The 25,762-nt window shown below is 33.2% G+C and overlaps 2 protein-coding genes across 6 annotated transcripts; one reads left to right on the top strand and one right to left on the bottom strand.

Annotated features, from left to right (window-relative positions):
- Positions 1-322: 322 nt before the first annotated feature.
- Positions 323-3,230, top strand: LOC148624089 (uncharacterized). Of its 5 annotated transcripts, none has more exons than XM_088566584.1 (2): positions 323-517; positions 1,847-3,230. In XM_088566584.1, the coding sequence occupies exon 2, from the start codon at positions 1,848-1,850 to the stop codon at positions 3,078-3,080; it is 1,233 nt and encodes a 410-aa protein (XP_088422710.1). In that variant the 5' UTR covers positions 323-517; position 1,847; the 3' UTR covers positions 3,081-3,230. The 5 variants fall into 5 exon arrangements, with proteins under 5 accessions (XP_088422710.1, XP_088422705.1, XP_088422706.1 ...); XM_088566579.1 differs by having other exon boundaries at positions 1,834-3,230; XM_088566580.1 differs by lacking the exon at positions 323-517 and adding an exon at positions 1,525-1,613 and having other exon boundaries at positions 1,834-3,230.
- Positions 3,231-6,818: 3,588 nt separating this feature from the next.
- On the bottom strand, positions 6,819-24,759 carry LOC148624088 (uncharacterized). Its single transcript, XM_088566585.1, has 3 exons — positions 23,634-24,759; positions 12,174-12,356; positions 6,819-9,738 (listed from the first exon to the last, which is right to left on the bottom strand). Exons 1-3 carry the CDS (start codon positions 23,887-23,889, stop codon positions 9,281-9,283), a joined length of 897 nt encoding a protein of 298 aa, XP_088422711.1. The 5' UTR covers positions 23,890-24,759; the 3' UTR covers positions 6,819-9,280.
- Positions 24,760-25,762: the final 1,003 nt, after the last annotated feature.

Here is a 25,762-nt window from a genome sequence, read left to right as displayed (position 1 = left end):
TACATATGCTATATATTTCCATAACGATATTTATTTCTGTATTCACATCTTCACTTTTGAGAAAATCTTACATTTATCTGTTGCATGAATCACCTTCAGTCTGAATTTTATACAGACGGCTACTTAAGTAGTTAAATAGGACTCGACACGTGCATGCAGATGTCGCCGTCACATTTTATTCTACCAAATAAAGCGAATATTCGTTTCTTTATACAGAGATACTGTTATCACTGTAACGTAAACGCAGTATTGATGTTTTATTGTCCTTTTGTCGTGTTTCTGCATTTGTAATTATATAAACAACGAATTTTTTTATAATTCCAGTGCAATATTGTATTACAATAATGAAGATGGTGTTACTTCAGGGAGAAAGTGTGATGTATAGTGTCTTTATATTTGCCGTTATTAGATAAGCTAGTCACTTGATAGTTTTCTCTTCCCTTGGGAGATTTTGATTGTTGAATTATGCCTTATCATTCAAAGTATGTTCCAACAGGAGCACACAGAACAAGACGGGGTAAGTGTCAGGTATATGAAAGCTTATGCAGTGGCTGTAAGCGTATGTTGACTGACCACTTATTCAGATAATTACTAGAGTTCTAGACTGTCCTTTGGTTCATTTACATCTTTCTGCTATCCGATGACTAATGTCGATGTGATAATTATGTTTGATTGGTAAAGAGAAAGAAATAGCATTGTAATAATCTTTGTTGGTGATAAATTCTATATCCAAAGGATTTTATTTGTGTGTGTGTGTGTTGGGGGGGGGGGTCTGTAAATTATATGCAGTTTGAAAATTATTTTTTAACTGTTAGGGAGCAACCATTTGATTTTTACTAGGGGGAGGTATAAAATTTTTAATCCTGCATTTTCTTTAAATAAAATATAGGTCCGGCCTTTTTGTCCTCGATGCTAAGCGTTGATTAAAGCAATAAAATATTAAGACTATCTATTAAAGATCCTGCCTTTTTATTTTCTCCTTATGGCATCTCCTGCCTTTTAATTTCAGGAAAATTCTCCAAATTTCATCCCTCATTAAATCGACTGGTGGTTCTCTTATCGACGGAGAATAATAAATAATGGAACGTAATTAATTCATTTTTAAATTTTACGAATAGAATTTTTTTCTGCTATTCGTACGCCTGGACGGACAAATAAAGTCTTTTGCTATTCGTCAGTCTGTACGGACAAATAGCCACTTCATAATAAATTGAATGAAACTTTCCCACTTATTTATGTTTGCTTATAACAACTCGATCCATCCACATGTGTGTCCGATGAACACTGCTGTACCCGTCACAAATAATAAATGATCATTAAACTGTATTGTTCATTGCACGTTGTTTTCGTGTTTATTTATGTAAAGATGACAAATAGCCCCTGCAGTTGTCATAATTGATCGAAGGACTTGGGTGTTGTTTTGCATTCGCTTAATTCATGCTGTGTTCACAAATACGAATCAACATTGTGAGCATCTGTCTTTAACGGGTTTTGCTAATCCTCTTAAATCATAAGATCTGCAATATATTTCACTAATATGAAATCAATGGTATTTCCGAAACCGTTTTACATTTTGTAACATTTGGACAAAAGGTTTGAGTCAAAAGTAAAATGTAAGTTTAAATATGTTTTCTTTGATTTGCTTTCCATTTTAATTTTTTAGTTATAATGAATAAAGTTACGTATGTATTTATATGCAAAGAAGTTCATGTTTCGATCTTCTCCGGCAATTGACTCGTTTAACATACAGTTATGGTAACATTAATCAACATTTTTACGTTCTTTTTTTCGTTTCAGTTTAAAATTTATGTAATATAGTGGTTTAACTTTCAGTTTATTGTCATAGAATGAATATCGACGACAGAATCGACACAACTCATTCGTGTACAGCACCCGACGACTACAGGAACTCGAATACAAAAATCTTCATAGGGGGTATTCGCGAAACTGTCGGAAATGATCAACTGCAGAAAGAATTTGAACATTGTGGACAGATCAATAAAGTTTGGATTGCAAGGAGCCCATTTTCAAAGGGATATGCCTTCATCGAATTTGCAGAATCCAGTGATGCCAATAGGGCGGTAAGGGAGATGAACGGAAAAGAACTGTTTGGAAGCAAGCGAATTCTTGTTCAGATATCGAAACAAAAAAGAGGCATTCAAAAATGTGATAGTTATGATCATTACCAGGATTCGGGTACTACTTTAAACCAAAACTACTCTTTTAAAGACTCAAATGACATATTTAACTTACGAAACTCATCCAAACGCTCAAGTCGAAGCCGTTCTCCTGAAAGCTTAACTGAATATGGATGCACATATGGTCGACGTAGTAGTCTCCGAAGGTCCCCAAAAAGGTCAACTTATTCTAATCCTAGTCGGAAGGAAACAGAAAGCAGAAGCTTCAGAAGTACATCATCAGATCGCTTAAAACCATCACGAAGTAGACATTGGTCACCAAGACCTCGCTCACGGAGTAGGAGTGCGAGTCGTGGCCGACATTTACATAAGGAAGATTCCAAATTGAAAGATATTAAAACGATTGACGACGAAACCGTTTCTAAAATAAAGGAAAGCGTCATAAAAGAAAGCATTCCTCATATGTATGCCATGTTCGCCAAAGAAATGATTGCAATGATGCAAAACCAAAGTAATATGACGGTATTTCCACAGGCCACATCAAGCTTTCAAGCTTCTCCAGTACAAAATGCCCAAATGTACAATGAGGTACCCAGTGAATTAAATTCTTCACCTTACATGAGGAAAAATACCCACAAAATGACTTCTTCTTTTTCGTCTTCGACTGATGATTCCACAAGACCAACAACTTCGTTTTCTTACAACTCTTCTCCGCAGTTTCCGCCACCAACGACAGGATCATACTTTCAAAATACTACAAGAAATTCTGCTCCTCTAACCGTCAACAAATTCAGGCCAACTAATCCGCCGGCAATTACAGGATACTACAAACAAGCACAATTGCCATGGGTACGTTATCCTGTTAAGGAAAGTTACGTGAAAACTGCAAATTCAACGAATAATGGAGCTATGAATTTTTTGACTCCACCCCAAGACATGTAATTACACCAACATAGCAAGACTAAAAGGAATTCAGGTACATTCTTTTGTTTGCTTATCTTCGCCCGTAAGAATATGATGCTTTTTTTGAAATCAACTTTTGGTTAATTTCAACATACGCATTTGAATTAAAAACAAATACAAGTGCAAAAACGATTTTTATCTTCCTATTATCGTTATAACCAATCCAACTATGTATTTGTCTGGCGATAATATTTTTTGGTGTGGAATATCTACATGTTGTATATGTGTTAACTTATTGTAGGGATATAAGATAACAACTGAACCCAAAGCATAGACATGAATGATAAGTTAAAGTTCTGTTTAATTTGAGCGAAGCAATTGTTCTTTAATTTCTATCTTTTATAATAAGACACGAGACAAAAACACCAACATGAATACCAAAAGCTCAACAGGAATCCGAATCTCAAAAATAATTTTAATAAAATATTGAATGGCAGTCTTAGGTAACTTTTTGTCGCTGGTACGCATACCTGGATCCGGGTGTTTGTGAAAATATCAGTTATGGATTTGAGTTCATGTAGAACTCATGATTTTTCGGGGATGAATGTGTCTTAATCATGGTTTTTTTCTGTGATCCTTAAAATATCTATAAATCGTTGTGTACTACTGGAGTTTCAAGGATGAAAAACTTATCTAGGGATAAATATTGAGTCCAATTACAGTTCCCATGACGTTTATTTTCAATTTACAACAAGTCAATGTACCGAACGAAAAGAACATACAGTTTTTATTCTGTATGTATCGGATCAATCAAAAAAACAAATTTAAAAATTTCATTTGTTGTATAGTTCATACAAAAGTAGAGCAATACGAAATATTTTATTGTAACCAGATACCACAAAAGTGAGAAACATTCACATATGTTTCCATCTTGTCCACAATAATACCGGATCGATTTTGTAATAAAAAGAATGTTGAATTGATCCTATTATGAATGAAAAACGCATTATCATTTCAAGGATAACTAGAAAATCTCACCATTTGTCATTTTGACTAAATATGTTAATGATTCAAATAATATAATATAACATTTTCCCTATTATTTACTCAATAATATTTGTCATTCCACTGTAGCATGTTCAATATTTTATGGAAGTCGTTCTCTGTAGTTCCGTCAATTTGAATAATGCCGCGAAAATGTGGTCATAAGAGGTTATGATGTCGTTGTCATTTGGAGGCATTTATCTTCCGCACAATAATTGGATTATAATTATATCTATAAAATTGCACCCCATCGTTTCATACCATAAATAATTTGGAAATGATTTTGGGGGTTATCATCCTAACCGTGCAAGAATTAGGGAAAAACAAGTATTTTTTTCTGGTTTCCACGCAATAACTTGAGTAAAAGTATGAGGATCTATTGAAATTTTACTACAATGTTCCATATCAGAACAGAAAATAAATAAAGTTTTATTATGGATCTTTTGAACTGATCAAGACCCAATTTTTAGAGACAAAAAGATAAGGACAGATGAATTGACAATCAGAATCTTTTGCAGTGGCAGACATTTCATCACAACCCTAATTCGGAGCTGTATCAGTTTTGAATTTTGTGTCCTATACTTGCAAGTATCCCAATTATACAGTGTCCGACAGCAATGCTTGTTCCAAATTTCGCCCTGTAAAGCATTTTGTTTTTTTTTCTCTATTGAGAAAACTGTTTTTATACTTCAGTATAATAAATTTCTACATTTTATTGCACATGACCCAATGAAATTAAACGTCTCTACATTGGTCATTGTATCTTTGTGATGGCTAGTTGTTAAAATCAAAGTACTCGTGTACTGAATCAATTTAAATCGATTGTTTGAATACTTACGCCTAAAATAATCGTCAAATTGCAAAAAAATGGGATAAGATATAAAAGAATAATCCGGAGTCGACTCCAAACGTATCTAAACACAAACTTGTTGCAAATTTTTAACAATAAACTTTTGTAATTTAATTCCCATGATTCTGATTACCAATGACATAAATTTACCTTTAAAATATTACACATAATTTCACGTGGCATCGGAGCAGTGCACCAGTTTATATTGTCGGTTTACATGGAACGCCTAAATGAATGAACACTAAGCTCTGCTGCATTTTTCAAGTCGAAATTCGATTAAGCGAACTGCAGGTCGAAATTGCCTGTCGAATCAGCAATCGTTGAAACCAATCCTAACCTTGTATACATTTACCTCTTATTTAGCTACAAAAATTTCTCAGTTGATAAGCTGAAGCTCATGAAGCTCGAGTATTACCAGTTGTCACATAACGTCGAAGTCATAGAAGATGATTTGAAAAATGAAGGAAACACTAGCCATGCATTTGAAGTCCCTTGAACACCTACAGCTCTATTATCACATATAGTCCTATATAACCTTGTTTTGAAATAGCATAAACTTTCTGTAAAACATGGCCAAATAGCCAAAGAGAATGATTACTACAGACAGCAATAACACCAGACCGCAGATTTCCACAAAATTACTATGCTACTATCTAAGAAAAGTTCTTTTCTATTCGTCATCTTCCGGTGTCACGAAGCGATAATCGTACTAAACTGCTGTTAAGATTAAGACCAGTACAACTTATTTTTGTTGTTTTGTTTTGGAGCTTTGGTTTCGTTTTTTTTTTTTTGTTTTTTTTTTTGTTTTTTGTTTGTTTTGTTTTGTTTTGTTTTATTCGTTCAGAAGATATTGGATACGAATGTCTTCTATAGCTAAATAATAGAGAACTAGCCCATTTGGCATAACGGTAAAATAAAAAGAAAGGCTCCAATTTTTATAAATTCTACAGTTGTGAAATACACGAAACTGTGACGGATACATTAGCGTGATCAACCTTTTATTTATCATTTTATGTAGAATTTGGTTAAAATTGAACAAATAATAGTCTCGAACCCATTTCTTTATTGGAATCACTGCCTCCCTTTTTTTTTAAATATTTGAATCAACCCCGCTCATTCGATTGGTACTCAGCATCCCTATAATCATGATTTTCCTCTCTAGAACTGGAGAAATTGTATAATCTCATATGGTTTTCCTTCCTAGCAAAAACATCAAATGCTTTTAATACGTCTAACATTTGTATAGACAGCTTGAATACCGAATGTAGAGGCCAACTGATTTTTATTGGAGCATATTCAGTATGGAGTAAAAGTTGTTTATTGAATTGTTTATTGGCATGAATGACATGGATTAAACTTGATATTTTAGAAATAATTGTAAAGGGGACCTAAGTGTTTGGATTTGTGTCAAAGCGGGGTATGTCAATGGAACTATATTTTCTGCGGCGGTATAAGAGAAAATTTCAGATGCTAACAGTTTTAACAAATTTATAGGTTCCAACGAATGGTATATCAATTCTGATCTCTGATCTAATTTGTAAAAAAATCGTATGTAGCTATTCACAACCAACAAAATAACATATACAATGATTCTATTATATACTTTAATGTGACTATTTCTTAGAATTGTGCTAGTTATTAAAACTTCTATCAAAATTTTAGATGTTCGAATCAACTGTTGAAATTAACACACAGTAAAAACTTTATAAATGACAGATACTAGTATAATACACAGGTATTACAGGACAAACTTATCATTTCTCTCACATTAAAACCAAGGTTTGAAGTCGATCATTTAATCAGATCAACAAACTGCTTCGTCTACCGCAAATCAATCAAGAAGAGTGGCCGACGGGCAGACGGACCGAAATTGAATTACGTGCAAAGCTGTCATATATATTTTATTTCATTACATATTATATATGCATTTCTTACAAAAATAAATATTAAATATGAATTATTCAAAACATTTGTTCAACAAGTATAGAATTCTGTAACAAACAAGACTGTCAATAACGAAACTGAAGATTTTTCGTCCGTTCATACTACACATAAAATATGTTTATTTACTTCAGCATTTCAGTGCATAGGTGAGGTGAGAATTAGTGTGAAGAGTGATTTTCATTTTTAATAAAACTTTGGTTTGTCTGCTAAATTGTTTGTTTTTATCATTATTTGAAGTTTGCCAAAACATTTTCTCCTTTTCCTAAAAAAAAAAACTCACACAAAAGTCTTAGGTCAGAACAGGCACTTTAAGTAAAGACCTAGCATAAAGACGAACATTTTTGTTTGTTTTGTTTGTTTGTTTGTTTTTTTTTAAATAGTAGTCATCAAATATATACTGGTAGTTCAATATAAACCCATTAAGCTCATTTTCTTACATATATTTTCGCAAATAAACGCGTAGTGTTTTATATACAATATACATTTATATAGAACAAAAAAAAATCATGATTAGACTTATTCTATTATGGACGAAGACAGGGATTTCAATTCATTCTTAACTGCCTTTTTTTAGATGAAGACAACGAGAAACTGTCTAGTAAATTGAACCACACAGCAGCTTACCGCTATCATAGTGAGGATGTTTAGTAGCCTTTGAATTGCAAAAGGGCGAGCGGTTATGATAGAGGGCTGGCAAAAACCGGCTAACTAGGATGCAAAATAAAACTTGAATCATAAAGATAGCATCAAGTTTACATCGACTAATAAGACAACTAAATTTTACGCTTATCAAAGCTCAATGCGATTTCCAGCTATGATAATTTATCAAGTTATCGTAAGCTGATAGGAAAGGATATCGGTATTATTTCGAAAAATTATGGTCCAAAATGTCTTCTAGTCCACCTGTCTTACGATATACTGTATACAGACCGAACATAAAAATGTGACGGTCTAACAAAGAAAAAATTAAAAATATGAACAGATTGTCGCAATACTGAAAGCCTATGATTATCAATACATCAAAATCATACTATACCATAAAGAATACAATAACTCTTATACACCACACAATACAGGAATAGGTCTGAATACAGCTATACCAATATCCATAATAAAAACAGACCCTTGCCATTGTTTTCGTGCTTTCTGGTTACTCCTTATTGAATTAAATGGAAGTTTTTAAACAAATGTCTTCGGATAATTTTTTTTAAACGAAGTACGGATCATAGCATCGGATTAACATGATCCTTTCGGGATATTTGGATCTACCACATATAAATATAAAACTACATTGTTATTAATGTATCGCATAATACTTTATATTTTATAAAACATCAATAGTACATGTAATGTCACGACATTAGGCAGCAGTATCAGAATATATATGTGTGTGTGTGTGTGTGTGGATTGGTCTGCAGTAAATGTATTCTTGGAGTTTATATAGGAAAATCAAGTGAGTTAACACGTACAGCATGAACTGAGGGAATTAATTGTACTCGTGTCTTAATCTGGTTAAATACCCAGTTTAGAAAATGAAAAAAAACGATGAAAAAATATACTTCCAAAAGATTCAGAGAGAAACGTCAAATAAACGCGAAAAAAAGAGCTTTGCTGTGTGCGAAAATTGGAATGTTTGCAGGTTTGTTTCTATTCAAAATGGACGAAAGAGTAATTAAGGGAACCAAGATTCGAGCAGAAATCAAAAGAATATATTCCAAGGATAAAGATTAGACAGGGAAAACAGAAAAACGAGCATGAAATAACCAAAATGACACGTACAAAGAAACAAAACTAAACGAGAAAGCCGGAATCCACTAAAACTTGGAGCATGGATTAGGTGCAGAGTTAGGGTAAGCGTCCTCCGTTTGTCTAGAAACCCCTGCTGAGTTGCTCATAAAATTTCAGGTCCAGGGTAGACAAAAAGGAAAGAATAACTATGACACGGTGAACAAATCGGTACTTATGGCGCAGATGGATACATCATAGCGATCCACGAGTTCATGATGACGACAATAAAATTTATGTAGTGATGTCGTTAATCTTGTAGCATCATGACCCTGTTCAAGAAGCCAAATGTTAAGAAGTCTAGGACGACAAAAAAGTTCGCGTAGTTTCGACAGGCTCTGGCGTAACGTATGAGTTGTGACACAGGTGGTGAAGGGATGTCGCCACTGGTGAAAGATACAGCATTAAAAATGACAAACGATTAAAGTAAATATTGAACAAAACTTCTGAAAATTAGGAGATAACTATATTGTATTTGAAGATTTTGAGGCGCCAAACGTAGATTTGACGATATGGCAAATTGAGTTTACTGGCGACGTATAATCGACAGGATGACAGCCTTGTTGGTAAATGAACATTTTCTTTTCTTGCCAATCATTCATCCGTTACTGTTAACCTATTTCATATTGGAACTTGGTCCCGCTTGTTCTGGAATGCTATTGTTTGGACGATGACGTGGTAACGGTGCAGCATGAATCACTATGTCTTCTAATTGTTCTTCAGTCAGATTAAAGGGAGATAATTCGTTTTCCGACATTTGTCTCCTTAGAATTTTTTCATGTCTAGTCCTCGCGTTCATTATAGGCCGCGCTTGTGATAAAGACGTCGGCACACCTACAACGGGAAGTTCTTGCAGCACTATAATGGGTTGGTGAGATTCAGATGCAGAACCAGGTAAGTTAATCGAATGTGATCTGTGATGATTTGCATACGTTCCATTTTGCAATTGTTCAATTTCTTCCTCTTTTGGTGGACGAAAAGTCTCTTGGAATTTTGTATTGGCTGTATCGTTTTGTTTTTCTACATCAACTGTATTTTTTTGTTCTTCCTTGACAGTAGTCTTGTAATATTCTTCTGAAAGTTAAACGTAAACTTGATATACAACATTCTATTAACAATATATGTTATTGATTCTGAACCAACTACAGAAGTTGGCTAAAGTTTTATCAAACCTGAAAAAAAAATCTTGTATAAAATGTGTAGGATTAGCATATCAGAAATGCCCTCGGTACAGCTGATTTCATAAAAAAAATAGTTCATAAAACTGGTTGTTTATATTCACTGTAATGGAAAAAAAGGTGATATACTAAAATCTACTTATTTTCTTATAGAGAGTATTGATTGACAGCTGTCTATTTTTTCCAGTCTTATTACCTATCTTATTTCAATGACCTAGTGCACCCTCACTTTTGTACCCCCACCCATAATTTACGAAATAGTGAAAAATTGGGTATTGACCAAAATGTAGGCAAAAAATTTAGGCAAAAATAAATTTAAAAAGTTAGTGAAAACAGCTCAAATTAAAGTTTCAAAATAATATGGGACAAAATGCAATATCTATATTTACAGAATCAAGGCAAATTGGATACTTATTTTTTTACATACCAAGAGGACATTTGATTATGAAAATTATTTAGATATACCTTAAAATATTTGTTAACAAAATACAGACCCAGCAATCACAGTTTAAAAAATAAAAACCCGGTTACTAATGAATTTGGTAAATTGGAAATATTACCTCGACATTACAGGCTATGTATATATATTGCAATTCAAACCCTATTGAAATAAAATGCACTTCAGTCTAAAATGCCTTTTTTACAAGAACCTTAGAAGAGATGTGACTGATTATATTTTAAAATACCCAAATTTAATTAATTTTAACAAAACTTTATTATCATTTTACAAAGGATCATGAGTAATGAAGATACATAATGTAGCCGTTTCTTATCCTTTTTATGTGTATACCTTGATAAAGGCCTGCAACTCAGCAAGAAAAAACATAAAAAAAATAATGAAATACTCTAAGAACATAGTTATCTCCCCTTGTATCCATCTTATCTTTTTATTTGTGGCGATTATTTCAGTTTTCGTACAGTGATAGAAATGACATCCTCGGGAAACAATGATAATTTTCATAACTAAAGATCTTTAAGATTTTCAGAGTTCCCAAACTTTGATATCTGTGTTACTAACGTTCTAAATGACAAAATGAGTTGTTTTCACAATTTTCTCATTCTATGAGATAACATTTTCTTCTTAAATGACTGAAAAAATCTGATATGCCGAGCGGAGATCGCTTATTAAAATTTTGCATAAGCATTCATAGATCACGAAACTCCATAAATCATTTACATGGAAATGCAAACTAGGATGTGCACAATTGATAATGTGTGCGGAGAAGTTTCAGAAATGAAGGTGGCCCCCATTTTAGTCGACAAATGGTAAATTCTGTCCAACATGAAACCCGCAAAAGTCATTTAGAGGGAGATGCGGATAATAACATTAAGTGATAAAGTTTTGTGAAAACTGGGGACGGATGCAGGGTATGATCGCTATATACCTTCCGCTTTTCAAAGCGGGGAGGTATATTGAATTTTCCATGAAAATTCTTAGTTCTTATGAAGTACATCGTAGAGATAGTACGGACCTATACACCTTGTAAGGTTTTGTCAAATACTTATCATATGTCCTTACCAGAAACCCAGCATACTATTTTAGCACAGGTAATCATGATTTTAGAAACCGAATCACTATAATTACTGACAAATGCCCAAAATTCTGAAATCGCAAAATACCCCTTTTTAAGTCGCTAATATTGTTGTGACTTCTTATACTCGTTATTTCAGTACTGCACATTCGCATATAGTATGCATAGTTGTATATTACTACACCACTTTATGCTGCAGATCGTTCCCATAGAACCGTCAATTTTAGCTTCATGCGAGATCAAAATGTACCTCTTAAATGCCATGTACGTGTACATGTGTTCCATACGTGTGTTTTCACTTATGTGAGAGCGGGAAGTTTATATTTAAAGACGAAATGATCGGTTATAATCGAACTTTAATATAGCCGAGAAACGCATAGTCTCCGAGAAACATTCGGATCAACACGGTTCCGATTTTAAAAAGAGAATATCGCAACTTGAAGTTCACCGATCTTAGCTGATTGACGAACAAAAGTATACTTTATAGTTCCTTTTTGTCATCGTTCTAAACATTAAAAAAGTTTTTATCGTTTTAGTTACTTCGTTTCGTTCAAATACTGTGAATTGTCCGGAAAGTCACTTGGTAATTTACTTCTAAATCTCAATTTATTTCAAACGACCTGATTTTTGAACTTTAAATACGAATCTCGTCAATTAAATTACAAGGAAAACATTTTATTTTACTCAGAAAAGATACTTCGATATTTGTCATGTAATGGATTCCTCATTACAAGGATAAAGTGATGACATAAATTTTGTTAAACAAATAATCGTCCGAATTAAATGTGCCAGAACTTACTTGAGTATGTGATGAAAGACGTCCCCCAAACAATGCTCCAAATCCACCCTAGAAGCAAAATAAAGGCTGTAATCAACTGTAGTACAGCAACCCCGACGTTTACCAACACGACTCTCTGTTTTGTTTGATCTTTTAATCGCACTTTAGAACAACACAGCACCGATAAACCAGATATAAATGTTCCTGAAAAAAAAAGATAAACACTCTTTCACTACACCTTTGAAAGAATTACTTTATCTGATGATCCTTGATTCAGCAAATAAATTACACACTAATATTTCTTGCCGTTGGTTACAACTAATGCAGCAATCATTTGATATTCAGTGGGGGGGGGGGGAGTATGTTTTTTTTTTTGGAAAAAAAAGTTTGTTTCAGGAAAATGTGAAAAAAAAGTATTTGACAAATCACTGAAGAGAAAAAAGAGAGACAAAAAAAATTAAAACATGCTGTCCATGCGAAAGGTACTATACAATAGCATGCTCAAGGGAAGAAAAGTTTGTCTATGAGAATCAAATGGTTGCTGCCTAAGCGTTCACATCGGAGCGAACCGTAGGAGGGGCAAAACATTAGGTGAAGAGCAATTTTGGTTCCCTTGATTACTCTTTCATTCACAGAAAAGAATTGTAGTAATCTGCAATTAACTCCAAATAAAAGATACATCGAATGAGATTAGTGTTTAGGTGTTTAATGAATGTTCCATTTCATAACCTTCCTCTGATCTTAATCCCATGAAGTGATCAACGAAATTATAACAAGAAGTGATGGTAGTGCAAATAATTGTAAAGCAACAAGCAACAATACGACCAACATAACTGGATAAACGGGTTTCTCTAAAAAATTTGAACTTTATGATGGTTTCAAAATTTAGAATGAGAATATTCTACAATGCAAGTTCATACATATATTTAAAAAAAAAAACATTTACATTGCTCTTGGTTTCGTTAGTTTTTAAATAGAACAAACCTAAATATAAAATTATATGGACGTAGCGTATGATGTTGGTGTCGTATTTTGTAATCGAAAATCGGCAAAATTTCGACGTTTTTTTTTGTATTGCGACGTACACCGTTCTATAACTGTAACGTGTAAAAAGAAGTGTGCTTATTTAATTTTTTTTTACATAAAATAACACACACGACATGGTTTATTATTTAATTATCCGATTCGATATTATTTTTTCGTACGTTTTGGTCAATTGAAATGATCAGATTACATCCTGATATGGTAAATAATTGATAGGAAATTTTATCCTATGAGAAAAATGTTAGGAATTATGAGAACATATTTCGTGATGCGCTGAAAAAAGTAAAACACCCTCACTAAAACAGAAAGCCAACAAACCTACAAGCAAAAAAGTCAGTAACGCTCCCCCCCTTCCCCCCCGGAGATCAAATTGTGGAAGCGTATAAACTGAATTTATCTCTAATGTAGATGAACATGGTATGTTGATATTTCCGAATACATGTACTCGTTCCGGAATTCTAAGGTCTATTGCTAAACATAAAACATTAATAAACATTTCGAGAAAACAAAATCCTGGCAAAGCTCCCTCTCTGAGAAAATTTGAGAGCAAAATCTCCCGTTTTAATTATACGACGAAAGAAACTTGCGGTCGTATAATGTTATGGCGCAGTCGTCGTGGTCGGCGGCGTCGTCGTCGTCTGCGTCGTCGTCGACTGGGGATACTTCGTTTCCGTGCGATAACTTAAGTTGTGGTTAACGAATTGTTGTGAAATGTTGATATGATTTTACCAACAACTAAGAAGATTCCTATTTAATTTTGACTTTGTTGCCCTTGCCGCTTTAGAAAAAGGGGCCAAAAAGGGTAAAATACGTGATTTTTTTTCGATTTTAATTATTCTATTTTTATTGTGTTCTTTATTTAATTCGTGTAAACAAATGTACAGCAGATTTTATGTTTTTTGGACCGTTTTCAAGTTGTAGGGGGTCAAAGTTGGGCAACATTTTCATATTTCTTTTTCATGTTTTCTTTTCAACTTTTCTTCCATTATTTTATCAGATTCGCTAAAATTGTTTTTTTTTTATTTAATTCATTACATCCACTGTCGTATTAATTCAATCTAGTATCGTAACTTTTCAATACTTTTTATTGTTTTTTTTTTTTAAAATTGACGTTAAAAGAGTTTTTACGTCGCAAAACAGAGCAATTCGTTCGAACTTCGCATGTTGTATGCGTGAATAAATAAAATTTTAGATGTGATATTTTTGTTAGAGACAGACAAAATGCTGCGCTAAGATACATGTTCAACCAAGTACCATTGTTTTTAGACTATACTATCTGCAGCATATATACATATAAAACTCAAAATTTCATAGTTATTAGTTCATTCAAAGCTAACGAAAAAAGCTTTTGATAAAGACCGGGTAGCACGCAACGTGTAGAAAACGTCGGGAAAAAGACAACGTGACATCACAACATACGTGCGTATTTATCTACTATAAGACAATAAAACTCATTATGTTTTTTTAATAAACACGATATTCTGAATATTTATACAGTCCTTTTAGCGTGAATATACTTAAGTAAAAATACTATTCGTTACCTGTCCACATATGAAAAAGGACGTTCTTGTGATCGAATAGTGCTTTCCCTCCGCAATTAATGGCATCTTTCAAAGATTTATGATTATAATCCTAAAACAACAACCATTTTCGAACATTTTAATATCTTTATTGCCTTTGATAACTCCACATTCTAATATCAATATTTAAGTTTTCGTAACCAGCCCAGTTTTCGTAACCAGCCCCGGTTCAATCGAATATGACACCAACGTCATGACGTTACAGCCGTTGTGAACTCTTGTGTATGTTATATTTTCCTGTTATTTGACCTTGTAATTTTGTTTCTACGAAAGCATGATTAATCTGTTCATTTAGATCTGCCCTTTGTTTTTCCTCAATAAAAATAGTCGACATGATGAAATCACTATGTATATATTTGTCTTCTGTTCTTGTTAGACACTCCCGCAAACTCGTTACTTCTACATTAAATCGGTAAGAATGTAATTGTGAATTCTGATTATCAAATAAAACACTAAATGATTTTCACTTGAATAAAAACATATTCAGTAGGAGTCAGAAACAATAATTTGTCTCAATGTAATCCACTTATTTCTTGTCTGATAGATTCTCTGTTTAGTGTTTAATTCAATTTGTTCTTTATTTTTTTTCCAAATCTTTGTTTTGATAAAATTGTAGATTTTTCAGTAACATACCTCATCACAATACAACATATAATTGTCGCCACTGCTACCACATATGCCCTGAGGTCTCTACTATCACACATATTATGTGTACGTACTCTAAGATCACTGACACCACCATGCCCTGTAGCCAAATCTACTACACATGTGTGGCCACTACTACCAGAGTCATTTTCTCAGAGGACACAACTACCCACACACACTCCGATGTCACTACCACAAACGTTTTCTCTCAGGTCATACACTGAGGTCAGAAATACTACGCAGACCCCGAAGTCACTACTACCACAAACATTTTCTCTAAGTTCATACTCCGCGATCAAAACTACTACGCATACCCCGAAGTCACTCCTGCCACACACATTTTCTCTAAGGTCATACACTGTGGTCACAACTACCACACACACCCAGAAGTCATTACTCCCACAAACATTTTCTCTAAGGTTATACTCCGCGGTCAAAACTACAACGCATATCCCGAATTCACAACTACTACCAAACACATACTTCTCAATAGCCACGAACACTCGAAGGTCACACACACGCTGTCTAATGAAGTCTAATGGATTCTTACACGAGTCTCTATTTAAGATCTGGGATTTCTTCCACGAGTGTGAGAAATTCCGTCTTTTGACGAGTGGAGCGCAGCGGAACGAGTTAAAAGACGAAGAATTCTCACTTTAGTGAAAGAAATCCCAGTTCTTCAATAGATGACGACTGTAATAACATATTTCTTCCGTTTTACAGCCAAAAGCTGTGGAATTACAATAAAGGCCAATGAGTAAATTTGCATAAAATATGTGTCGTATTACTGGGCGCCGATTAACCACATGCGATTAACAGTAATAACCAGAACATTACGTTGTATAGTAATTAATTCTCTATTAGTTGTTTTGTAATATTTGAATATACATTGTCAAGCAAAGAGGTGGACCTACATGCAAAAAGTTGGATAGATCAATTCATTGACCCCCTGGATTTTACTGCACTACATTTACTTTGCGTGTTGTGGTTGGCTATTTTACCTATCGTGTGCCTGTATGCCATGGGCTATCTGTCATAGAAAAAACAACGAAAACGAAGGAAATTAGTGTTACACGCTCTGTATTCACAACTTAGGTTACTATTACACATACTTAGTGGTCACAACAGTTCTAATCTATATCGTAATCAGTACTTGCACCTGCTTAATTCTTATTGTAAAAGTGACATATAACTACTACAATGAAGAGAACTGAACGAACTGATAAAATCTATAGAAATAGTCAAAAGGAAACTGGTTGTTGAGCTCTGCGTTCACTCATAGTTCTTGTTGCATTTTGATTGTTCATTAAGAAATAAACTCCGAACATATAGTGAAGGTTTATTTACCATGATATACTGTTATCAAATGTCGGGCAAGACATTATGTTTAATGTCAGATAGAACAAATTCTTTGAATATGGTACTTTATGTGATAATGAGATGTGTGGAATAGCTTTATTGTTATCAGACAACAACATAATCATTTGAAACAAACCACACGTTTAAATACTCTTTCATATTATATAGGTATGGCAATTATAATGTCGATAGATATTCCACCGTACAAATTTTCAAGTCTGTGCATTATGCATTTATTTAATTCAAATTTTAATATATTCAAATTCCACTTTCAAAACAAACAAGCGAAGAAAACAAGGACAGATACCATAAGCAAAAAGCGGCATAGAAAAAAACCAAAACGAAAACAAACACAAACACAAACAAAACAAAACACACACACAATTAGTGATGTTTTTCATTTTAAAGGCAATTACTCAAAAAAAGTTATCGCCACACAACTAGGACCTTCGAGACTGCGGTAGATCATATCAACACTTGAAAATTTATTTCTATCTATTACGGTTTAATTTTGGCTAAACACCATATAAATAAAGGTTACAACAAAATTACACAACTGAAATAACTAGACAGTCAGGGCTTTCTACAACAAGTAGTCGTCAAACAACTATAACTGTACAAGGACTTTCGAAAGCCTTGTCATAAGGATCATTTCAGCTATAGATTACGGTTTTCAAGTTGTCACTGAGCTAAAATCCTTTCAGAAAAACCAAATGTAAATAAGTTTCTTTTTATAGTTTTCGAGATATATAGAAACAAGCGAATCCTGGTGTACCAACGGCTGCCACATTTTACGCTTGATCAGCACAATTGACACAATATCTCAAAGGATGCTGATAATGATCCACAGAGCGGTTTCAGAGAAGAGAAGATTAACCACAGACGACAGACGAAAGGTGACGACAAAGGCAGCTTAGCTAATAATGAAATGGAATTATGAAAGTATCAACAGCTACATATATGTAAAGGACACTTTCAAGAGAACCGTTTGCTTCTGAAAAATAAAAAAAAAGACTGCTAGCCCCCTCTGATTTATCGCCTAAAACTCCACCGCTAGTTACCCTTCTCGTTGACTCTACCGGTAAATTGCCACGTTAGTTTGTCACCTACAGCATTTTGCCACAAGTTCCCTCACGGTCTGCTGTGTGGACTGATAGATTGGAAGTCGATAAAGTGTTCAGCAATTGGATTTTTATTTTCTTAATTCTTAACTTTTTGTTAGATTAAAAAAAAAAAATCAAAGAAGTAGATTTTTTTCCAAAGTAAAGAAAATAGAATGGCTTCATTGTACTAGATAACAACAAGTCATACATAATACAAATAAAATTTGACAAAAAAACATCATGCAGTTATGAACATGATAAATTCACTCTGTAATGAAAATGATTGCAATGTAAATAAAGGTTCAGGCCAGTGCCAAGTAATTTGTTTATGGAAGGATGTTGGCATCGACATCTACATCTAAAATCAAACATCTGCGGGTAACGCAACATTTCGTTTACTGTCTACATATAATACTTAATGGAATTCAATATCTATTATTTATAAACCATATGGTACTTTCCATCCGCTCTTGCTGTTTTTTTCCTTCAGTATGAAAATTATCACGGCTTACTTAAGATCAAATATATATACTACATTAAACATATTTCCTCGTCGCAATCATATAACGGGTGTAAATAAGTTTACGTCATGTGCATCGATTTGAAAAAATCGTAGATATAATATTCGTATTTATAAATGTGTTTTCTATGTATCTCTGGTATATAGTCTTTTTTCAAATTCAGAAGTTATCATTCAATTAGACGCAGGGAAAACGATATCTGTATCTTTGCATTACTGATGCAGGTTCCCAAATCGGAGTTTCCTTTTCCCTTTACGGCTCTCCTTATATAAGAGTTTCTATTTCAGACAAGCATAGTTATCTGTCCCTGTTTACATTCATTTTGTTTAACGGTAGGGAAAAGTCCATATGAATGACAGCAACCTTTTCTGTATCTAACGTTTTGGATCAAAGCTTAATATATACAATGAAAAAGTGATATCTAGGAAAATAAAGACACATACTCAAAACTTTAAAGACTGAGAAAAAGCTTTAAAAAAAAAACGACAGTGCAACATTTATACTCAAAACATATCGCAATTTAATCAAAGTTAGATATCCGTACTTGTTTTCATTCGGATGTTTACTTGTCGATTGTCTTTCTGAGTATGTGTTAACAAATTAAATTTGGAATGCTAGAGTCTGTGTTTATGTTTTGAAAATTGCGAAAATAGAGAACTAGCTAGTACATAAAAAACAATTATATTTCAAAATAAAGACAAGAAAAAAAAATTTCAACGGATAATCAAGAACAAAATATTTGTTTATTACTATCAAACTAAATAATTCAAATAGTTGTTCCAATAACGCTCTTATTTTTCACATGTAAAAAAGTCCACAGGAACTGATTTGTACTCTTTAGGTTTTAAGCAAATCCATAAAACCATTGTACAATCAAAACAAGACTACAAGGAATGTTGATTGCTTGTATTCAATCTGTTAGTATGAGGTTTCTAAAAGCAAGATGCAATAGATTCACATTGAATGGTTTAAATGGATCGGGGTTTTCTAAGAAAAGTAAATATTGTTTCAAATTAAATCCACAGCATTAACCTAATAATTCAGATACGAAACTATGTTTTTGAAAAGGAAAAATGAGAGCAAAAATGTAAATGACATAGATATTTTAGAAATATATATAAGTTGATACCCATTAAACACCCAGAAAGAAATAGATATCCGAATTTAAGTTGAACGTAAATGTGATGAAGAATGATTTTTACTTTCATATCGAAGATGAAATAACGACGAGATTATAAAATCTATATTGATAAAAGTGATTTTTTTTGCTGTTGATTGTAAATTTATTTCCTGTTTGTTTTGTTATTGCTCGTTTGTTATAACTTGGTAAAATTAAAGCTGCACTAGCTGCCACATTTGTTCGGTTTTGATTCTACTGAATTTTGCTGATTCAATGAAATAAGTTTGTAGTAATGCAGTTAAAGCAATTAATGTCGATAATACCTACAGAATATTGTGAAAACAACTTTTTTTAATAAGAGAAGATCGATAGCTCTGATCTAATAATTTTTCGCCATTACTTCCGAAGATTGACGACAGGACATTCACTTGGTTTAAAAATACTTTAACCTTTGTAAAAACAATAACAATAAGGGATACACAGTTAAGCACGTGTTTTGTTTTCATTTAATTTCATCTACTTCTTGATTAGTTTTCAAATAACTAATGACCATATTTGAGCCACATTATATCACAATAGGTAAATTTCAAACGGACCCTAGCGTTATATTCGGACTTTTTCTTTTACGGCTAGAGTCCGTCGGTCTTCCTCACCGTTGATTAACCACTTTCCCTTTACTATCGGATTTGTTATTAAAGAAGCGACCCTTACAGCACATGCGCGGATCAAGGTCACCAGAAGTCACATGCATACGAATTTATCTAGGTCGATTTTTTGTCTTGCAAGACAATAAATATATAGACACCTATTTCATATATTTAATGCATTTTATTTGTGGATATTGAATGAAGTTATAGAGGAAAAGTACAATTCAGTAGAAATAATTCAAAGTTAAGGCATATTTCAACAGAAACAAAAATTTACAAAAATGACAGCTAATGCAGCTTTAATTAAATATACTCTGTATAGGCATCGAAATCTCGAGTAGCTCAAATTCTTTATACTCCATTAAAATGAAGCTGTTTGAATGTACCATACATGTATATCATCAAGTAGAAATTAAACAATCAATACAAAAAGTGTATACATGTATTTGCAAAAGCAACTTTTCAAAAAATGACACGAAGTTAAATTGCAAATACCAGAAACGCTACCAACGCAACTTGAAATAAGAATCAACTAAGCAACAAAATATATACATGTAACAAGACATATACATGTAACAAGATATATTTCCCATTTGAAATCAGATTTCTTTGTCTTTTGTCATTCTGGTTTCAAAACACAACAGTTTATTCTGATACAAATGAAGTACGGCGTTTGCTTCTAATATATTGAACGATATATTATGGATTAAACACCTTTTTTTCTGTCGTTCATGTAATGTTTGGGAGTGGAGAGATCCGTTCATACATGCATGAACGACCGAAAATAGCTGTTTATATAATTCTATCCCGACATTTTTTTTAAATGTGTTGAACCGGTAAATGCATTTATAGAATCTAGTTCTGAGACAATTCAATTTTGGGGCGAGTTTACTTGTAGTAAGATTTTAAGCATTTATAAGTATCTTTCCCCCGAGCTGAAGATTACTCTCTGTAAACGAACTGTACCAGTAAAATCAATGTGGATGTAATAAACTATTCTTACGGCTATATTATGCCGTTTAGGTCGTTGCCACACACTTTTGAACTATTGCCGCCATGTTGGTTTCAAGTTGACTGGCGTTCATGCAAGTATGAACTATCAGGCAAAGACGTTCTCGACCAATCAAAAGCGGCAATAAGCATGACGAATCTCATGTTTAGAATTATACCAAAAGTTAAGTTAAAATTGGTTGTCAATTACAGATATATGTTACCAGATCTTGTTCAACCTGTGTTATATTGTTAAACCAATTCAAAGTGCCACGCACATCCTCGATTCTTGGTTACTATGAGTTCGTGTAATGGTCATGACAACCCAGCAATAATAATCATATCAAAGTGTAAATGAATGAACTGTACATAGTGACTTTTATTTAAATATTTACTTAGATATAAAAGCTTGAGTCTTTTAGCTTTTCATTCCAATTCCAAGTCTTGTCCGTATATATTGATTTTATTTCAGATTAATGCGCTGTCAGAGATGCGCTGTCAAATGCAACCTCAGAATCAAATTACAATGTATGCAACTACTGTACTGTGTTCTACAACAACACTTTTTTTCGACATCATCGACATTTTTGCATATCAATACGATGGACAGGTGACCGACTTTATTCCCAAAAAGCTAACATTAACCCTTAAGAAAAACAGTCTTTCCTCTTTATTATGAGTTAACGAGATACAGTATGCAAAAAATATAACACATCATGGTAGGAATGATTTGTATCTTTTGCCAAAATTGGCAAAGTTAAGGCACTTACACGTTATTACCAGTTACAACTACGAACACATGCATCGGCTTGGCGTGGTAACTATTGATAATAATGAAAGTATTGTAGATCGGATATAAGTGGGTCGTTGTAGCATACGAATTTTGTTGAATAAGCTACATAAATGGTTCTGATGAACATTCTTTATTAGCATCGACCTCTCCACAACAAAATTAGAAATTTGACAACAAGAAATTAAACATCGTAAAAGATTCGTAAAACTGTACATTTTAAGACGCAACAATCTATATTAAAATAAATGTATTTACAACTATCATTTCATTCTGAGGGATGAGATTAAATACAACTAATTCATTTACATGTTATAATGGGTCTGTATATATAGGCTAGGTAGTCCTAGGGCCTTCTTTACCTCCTTTCCTCCCGGTCGGTATACATCAGGTGAAAATGGGATCTTAAGTTCTTTCTCTGTAATCATGAAGTTCTGACTCTTTTGGTTTCAAATCTCCGTCTCGAATTTATTATTCTTTTAATGGGGTTCAGGTTTGAATGAATCCTACCTTAAAATTCTAAGTCTGTCGTTGCCTCCAGCGTCGCATAAAAATGAAATTATTTAATTTACGCTGGATAATAAATCTTGGTAATATAAAACAATTAAATTATCTTACTTAGTCGACGCTAGTGCATGGTAAACATTATGAAAAAAATGATGAAGTGTGGGTACAAGATTCTTCTAATGATTTTCGTTGGTACTTATGTTGTTCATTTCATAAAGGAAGTATTGGCTTTGGTTACTTTATTGTTCTGTATATTCTCGGTGCCTCCGAATGGATTCAACAGCTCTGATCTGAACTTAATACTGATTTACACTGAAGACTGGATAAAATTTAATTTTAAGATACAATATTCCTTGTAAATAGCTGCAAATAACTGTCAGTCTTCGTACTTTATATTAAAACTTCAATCAAAGAATGAGACCGTAGATATACTGATACATATTGATTATATTGAAGCAACAGTCGTAATTGGAAACTCTATTGTGTCACTTAACGCTTTGTAACTAATTCACCGACCACAAAGTGACGAACGTAATGATAGCGTATCCTCCTTCACCGACCACAAAGTGACGAACGTAATGATAGCGTATCCTCCATCAATGATGAGGATATGAGCTTATATAAACCATAAACAGGGACAATATGATTTAAAATGACAAAATAGAACTACCAATTTCCTCTTCAGTTTTCATTTAATTTGATTATTTTCAATAGACGGGAAATTAGATAAACAGAGACTGTAAAGCCATCTTGGCTGAAATCATAAGGTTTCAAGACTTCTTTATTGCAAAAATATTTGATAAATTGCTTGGGTTAGTATAGCTAAGATGCATTTCTACGGTAAATTTACTTTAGAAGCAAGTTCTATTCTTCGTTAATGTCAACATTATAACTTGTACTGAAAAGTCAATAAGATTTTACTGAAATGACTGCATTCATACTTTAAAGATGATTGATCCACATGGTTCGGAAAAATGACAAATTTCCAAGCTTTAGACTATTTTTCAATTATTTCCAGTTGGTATACGTATATACTTAATAGCTTGTATTAAGAAAACATGTGAGTTTCAATACATTATAGGTGATTTTACATATTTCATGTTTCAATCCTGCATTAACCCGTATCAAGTATATTAATATGTAATACAAATTGATTTTTAGCATATGTTACATACCTAGACCTGGAGCGAGGATATTTAATATCAGACAAATTATAGCCATAGGTTTACTCATAGCCGGAATTGAATCCCTCAGACTTGATTCAGGATCTTCCTTCTCCTTCTCTTTCGTGTGAGATCGAGAGATGTTCGTGTGATGCACTGTTGGAGGAAAATATCCCGGCAGAACCGGTCTTCCATATCCTTTGATTGCTTTTCTCTGAAGTCTAGGGGAAGGGGTTGGTGTAGAGCCTCCGCTGTAAACCACTTGCATATTCCTTATTCCATGAAAACAACTCCTTTGGGAGTCTAAGACACACTATACAGCTTTGTACGATCCATTAATCAATCAATCCTCCATTTAATAAATTCACAACCAATTTACCGACTTGTTATCAAATAGAATAATATAACATAAAAACCAATCGCTTAAGAATCTTTCTAAAATCCACTCTTTTTGTAAAAAAATCTATATTCCAACGGACTATAGAACAAAGGTTTTCCATATGCTCCTTGAATATGGCTTTATTCTCCCCTTATGCTGGTATTAGGCAGTGTTTAGAATTGAAATGACAAGGTTTCATCGATCGGGGCCTGTTCATTTTATATAACTCTATCTACAAGAGTCAGTTCTTTGAAACAATAAGTAGACGTTGTTGTCTTCATTTTTCTGATCAATGATAACCAATTAAAACGCTGTATGTTATACGACAGAACTACCTAGTACAATATCATCACTTGATGGTGTTTATTGGTTGTATCCCAGAAGGCAAAACTGTTTGCATACCAATATGACTGCCATCAAAGGCTTATAACAATGTATATAATATCGTTCCACTAATATTTACTTAAATGATAATTAGAATGAAACATTTGTTTTAAGTTTTGTTTCGTGAACAACTTTGTTTCCAGGTTATTTTCGTAATAAATCGTTCGATATAAAGACTCACTTAAAACCGTTTACGTTGAAATTAGACTGCACTAGGTTAAAACAAATATTTAATCCATAAAATCAAGACAGCATACTGCCTGAACTATCTAACGCCAAGTAGAAATCATTTCACAATAGAACACAGAATGATAATGGGATGAGCATATGTACAATTAACAAACGCACTATATATTGTAAGCAAAGTACGTTAGCAAATACTTCGATTACAATAAATAGCCACCACCACTATAGACAGCAACTCGTTTATTCATACTGGGATAAAAGGTAGGAGTCAAGAAATAGCTTAATCAACAAAGGTGAAGGAAATTCATCGACTGGTTTAAATATTGATATAATCAATATTGAATTGTAACCGTAAAATAGCACAGAAACAAATCGAAAATATTTTTGTTTTCTTGTGCGAATAGGCATAATTAGATGTACAGCATGTAATATAGTATTTACTATCTCATACATCTTCTAAATCGAACTCTCTTGTTTGTTTTGTAACTACACAATATTAATCGACTTATTACAATTAGGCTTCTGGAAGAGGGTTTTGTTACAAGATTGAAGTCATTACTACAGTTTTTTGGTCGTCATCATGGATATTGCGTATCCATCTGCACCATGCAAACCAATTTATTCACTGTGTCATAGTGTCTACCCCGGACTTGACTTTTTATGAGCAACTCGGCAGGTCTTTCTGGGAAGGCTGAAGACACTTACTCTAACGGTGCACCTGATTCATGCTCTCAGTTTTTTGACGTGGAGTCCGAGTTGCTCATTTACATTTATTTCTTTGTACGTGTTATCTTTGGTTACTTCGTGTTCTTTGTTGTGTGTGTCTGTTTTCCCTGTCTAGTCTTTATCATTGGATTATATTTTTTTATTTCTGCTCGAATCTTAGTTCCCTTGACTAATCTTACAATTCATATGCTCCTACTAGTTAAAATTAAAAAAAAAAGCATTACTACGCGTACATATATATTGATTATAGAAGTATTTATGATATAGAGTTGTATGTCATCAAAATAAAAAAAAAGGATGACCATTTGAAACAAATACTACATGTTATTTGATCATGGTCTGGAATGCTTTTGTAAACGTATATTTTACCTAAATTACAAAGCTTGATAATTTTCCTCAGAAAGTAGTTGTACGAAGTCTCAAAATAGAAGGCCGTCCCAAGTTTTTTTTCTTTATATATAGTATA

The sequence above is a fragment of the Perna viridis genome, chromosome 2 (genome assembly GCF_037379345.1).
Source record: "Perna viridis isolate PV_CMFRI_1.1 ecotype Kerala chromosome 2, ASM3737934v1, whole genome shotgun sequence".
In the NCBI taxonomy this organism is placed as follows: Eukaryota; Metazoa; Mollusca; class Bivalvia; order Mytilida; family Mytilidae; genus Perna; species Perna viridis.
The sequence above is the reverse complement of the archived record's forward strand: the minus strand, read 5'-3'. Positions and strand labels throughout refer to the sequence as shown.

Excerpts from the sequence above, each read along its gene's own strand:
- LOC148624089 (XM_088566579.1), top strand. The coding sequence starts at position 466 with ATGCCTTATCATTCAAAGTATGTTCCAACAGGAGCACACAGAACAAGA. Across the intron at positions 518-1,833 it reads AGCACACAGAACAAGACGGG|TTTATTGTCATAGAATGAAT; the intron begins GTAAGTGTCAGG and ends TTTAACTTTCAG.
- LOC148624088 (XM_088566585.1), bottom strand. The coding sequence starts at position 23,889 with ATGCAAGTGGTTTACAGCGGAGGCTCTACACCAACCCCTTCCCCTAGA. Across the intron at positions 12,357-23,633 it reads TATCCTCGCTCCAGGTCTAG|GAACATTTATATCTGGTTTA; the intron begins GTATGTAACATA and ends TTTTTTTTTCAG. Across the intron at positions 9,739-12,173 it reads GTCTTTCATCACATACTCAA|AAGAATATTACAAGACTACT; the intron begins GTAAGTTCTGGC and ends TTTAACTTTCAG.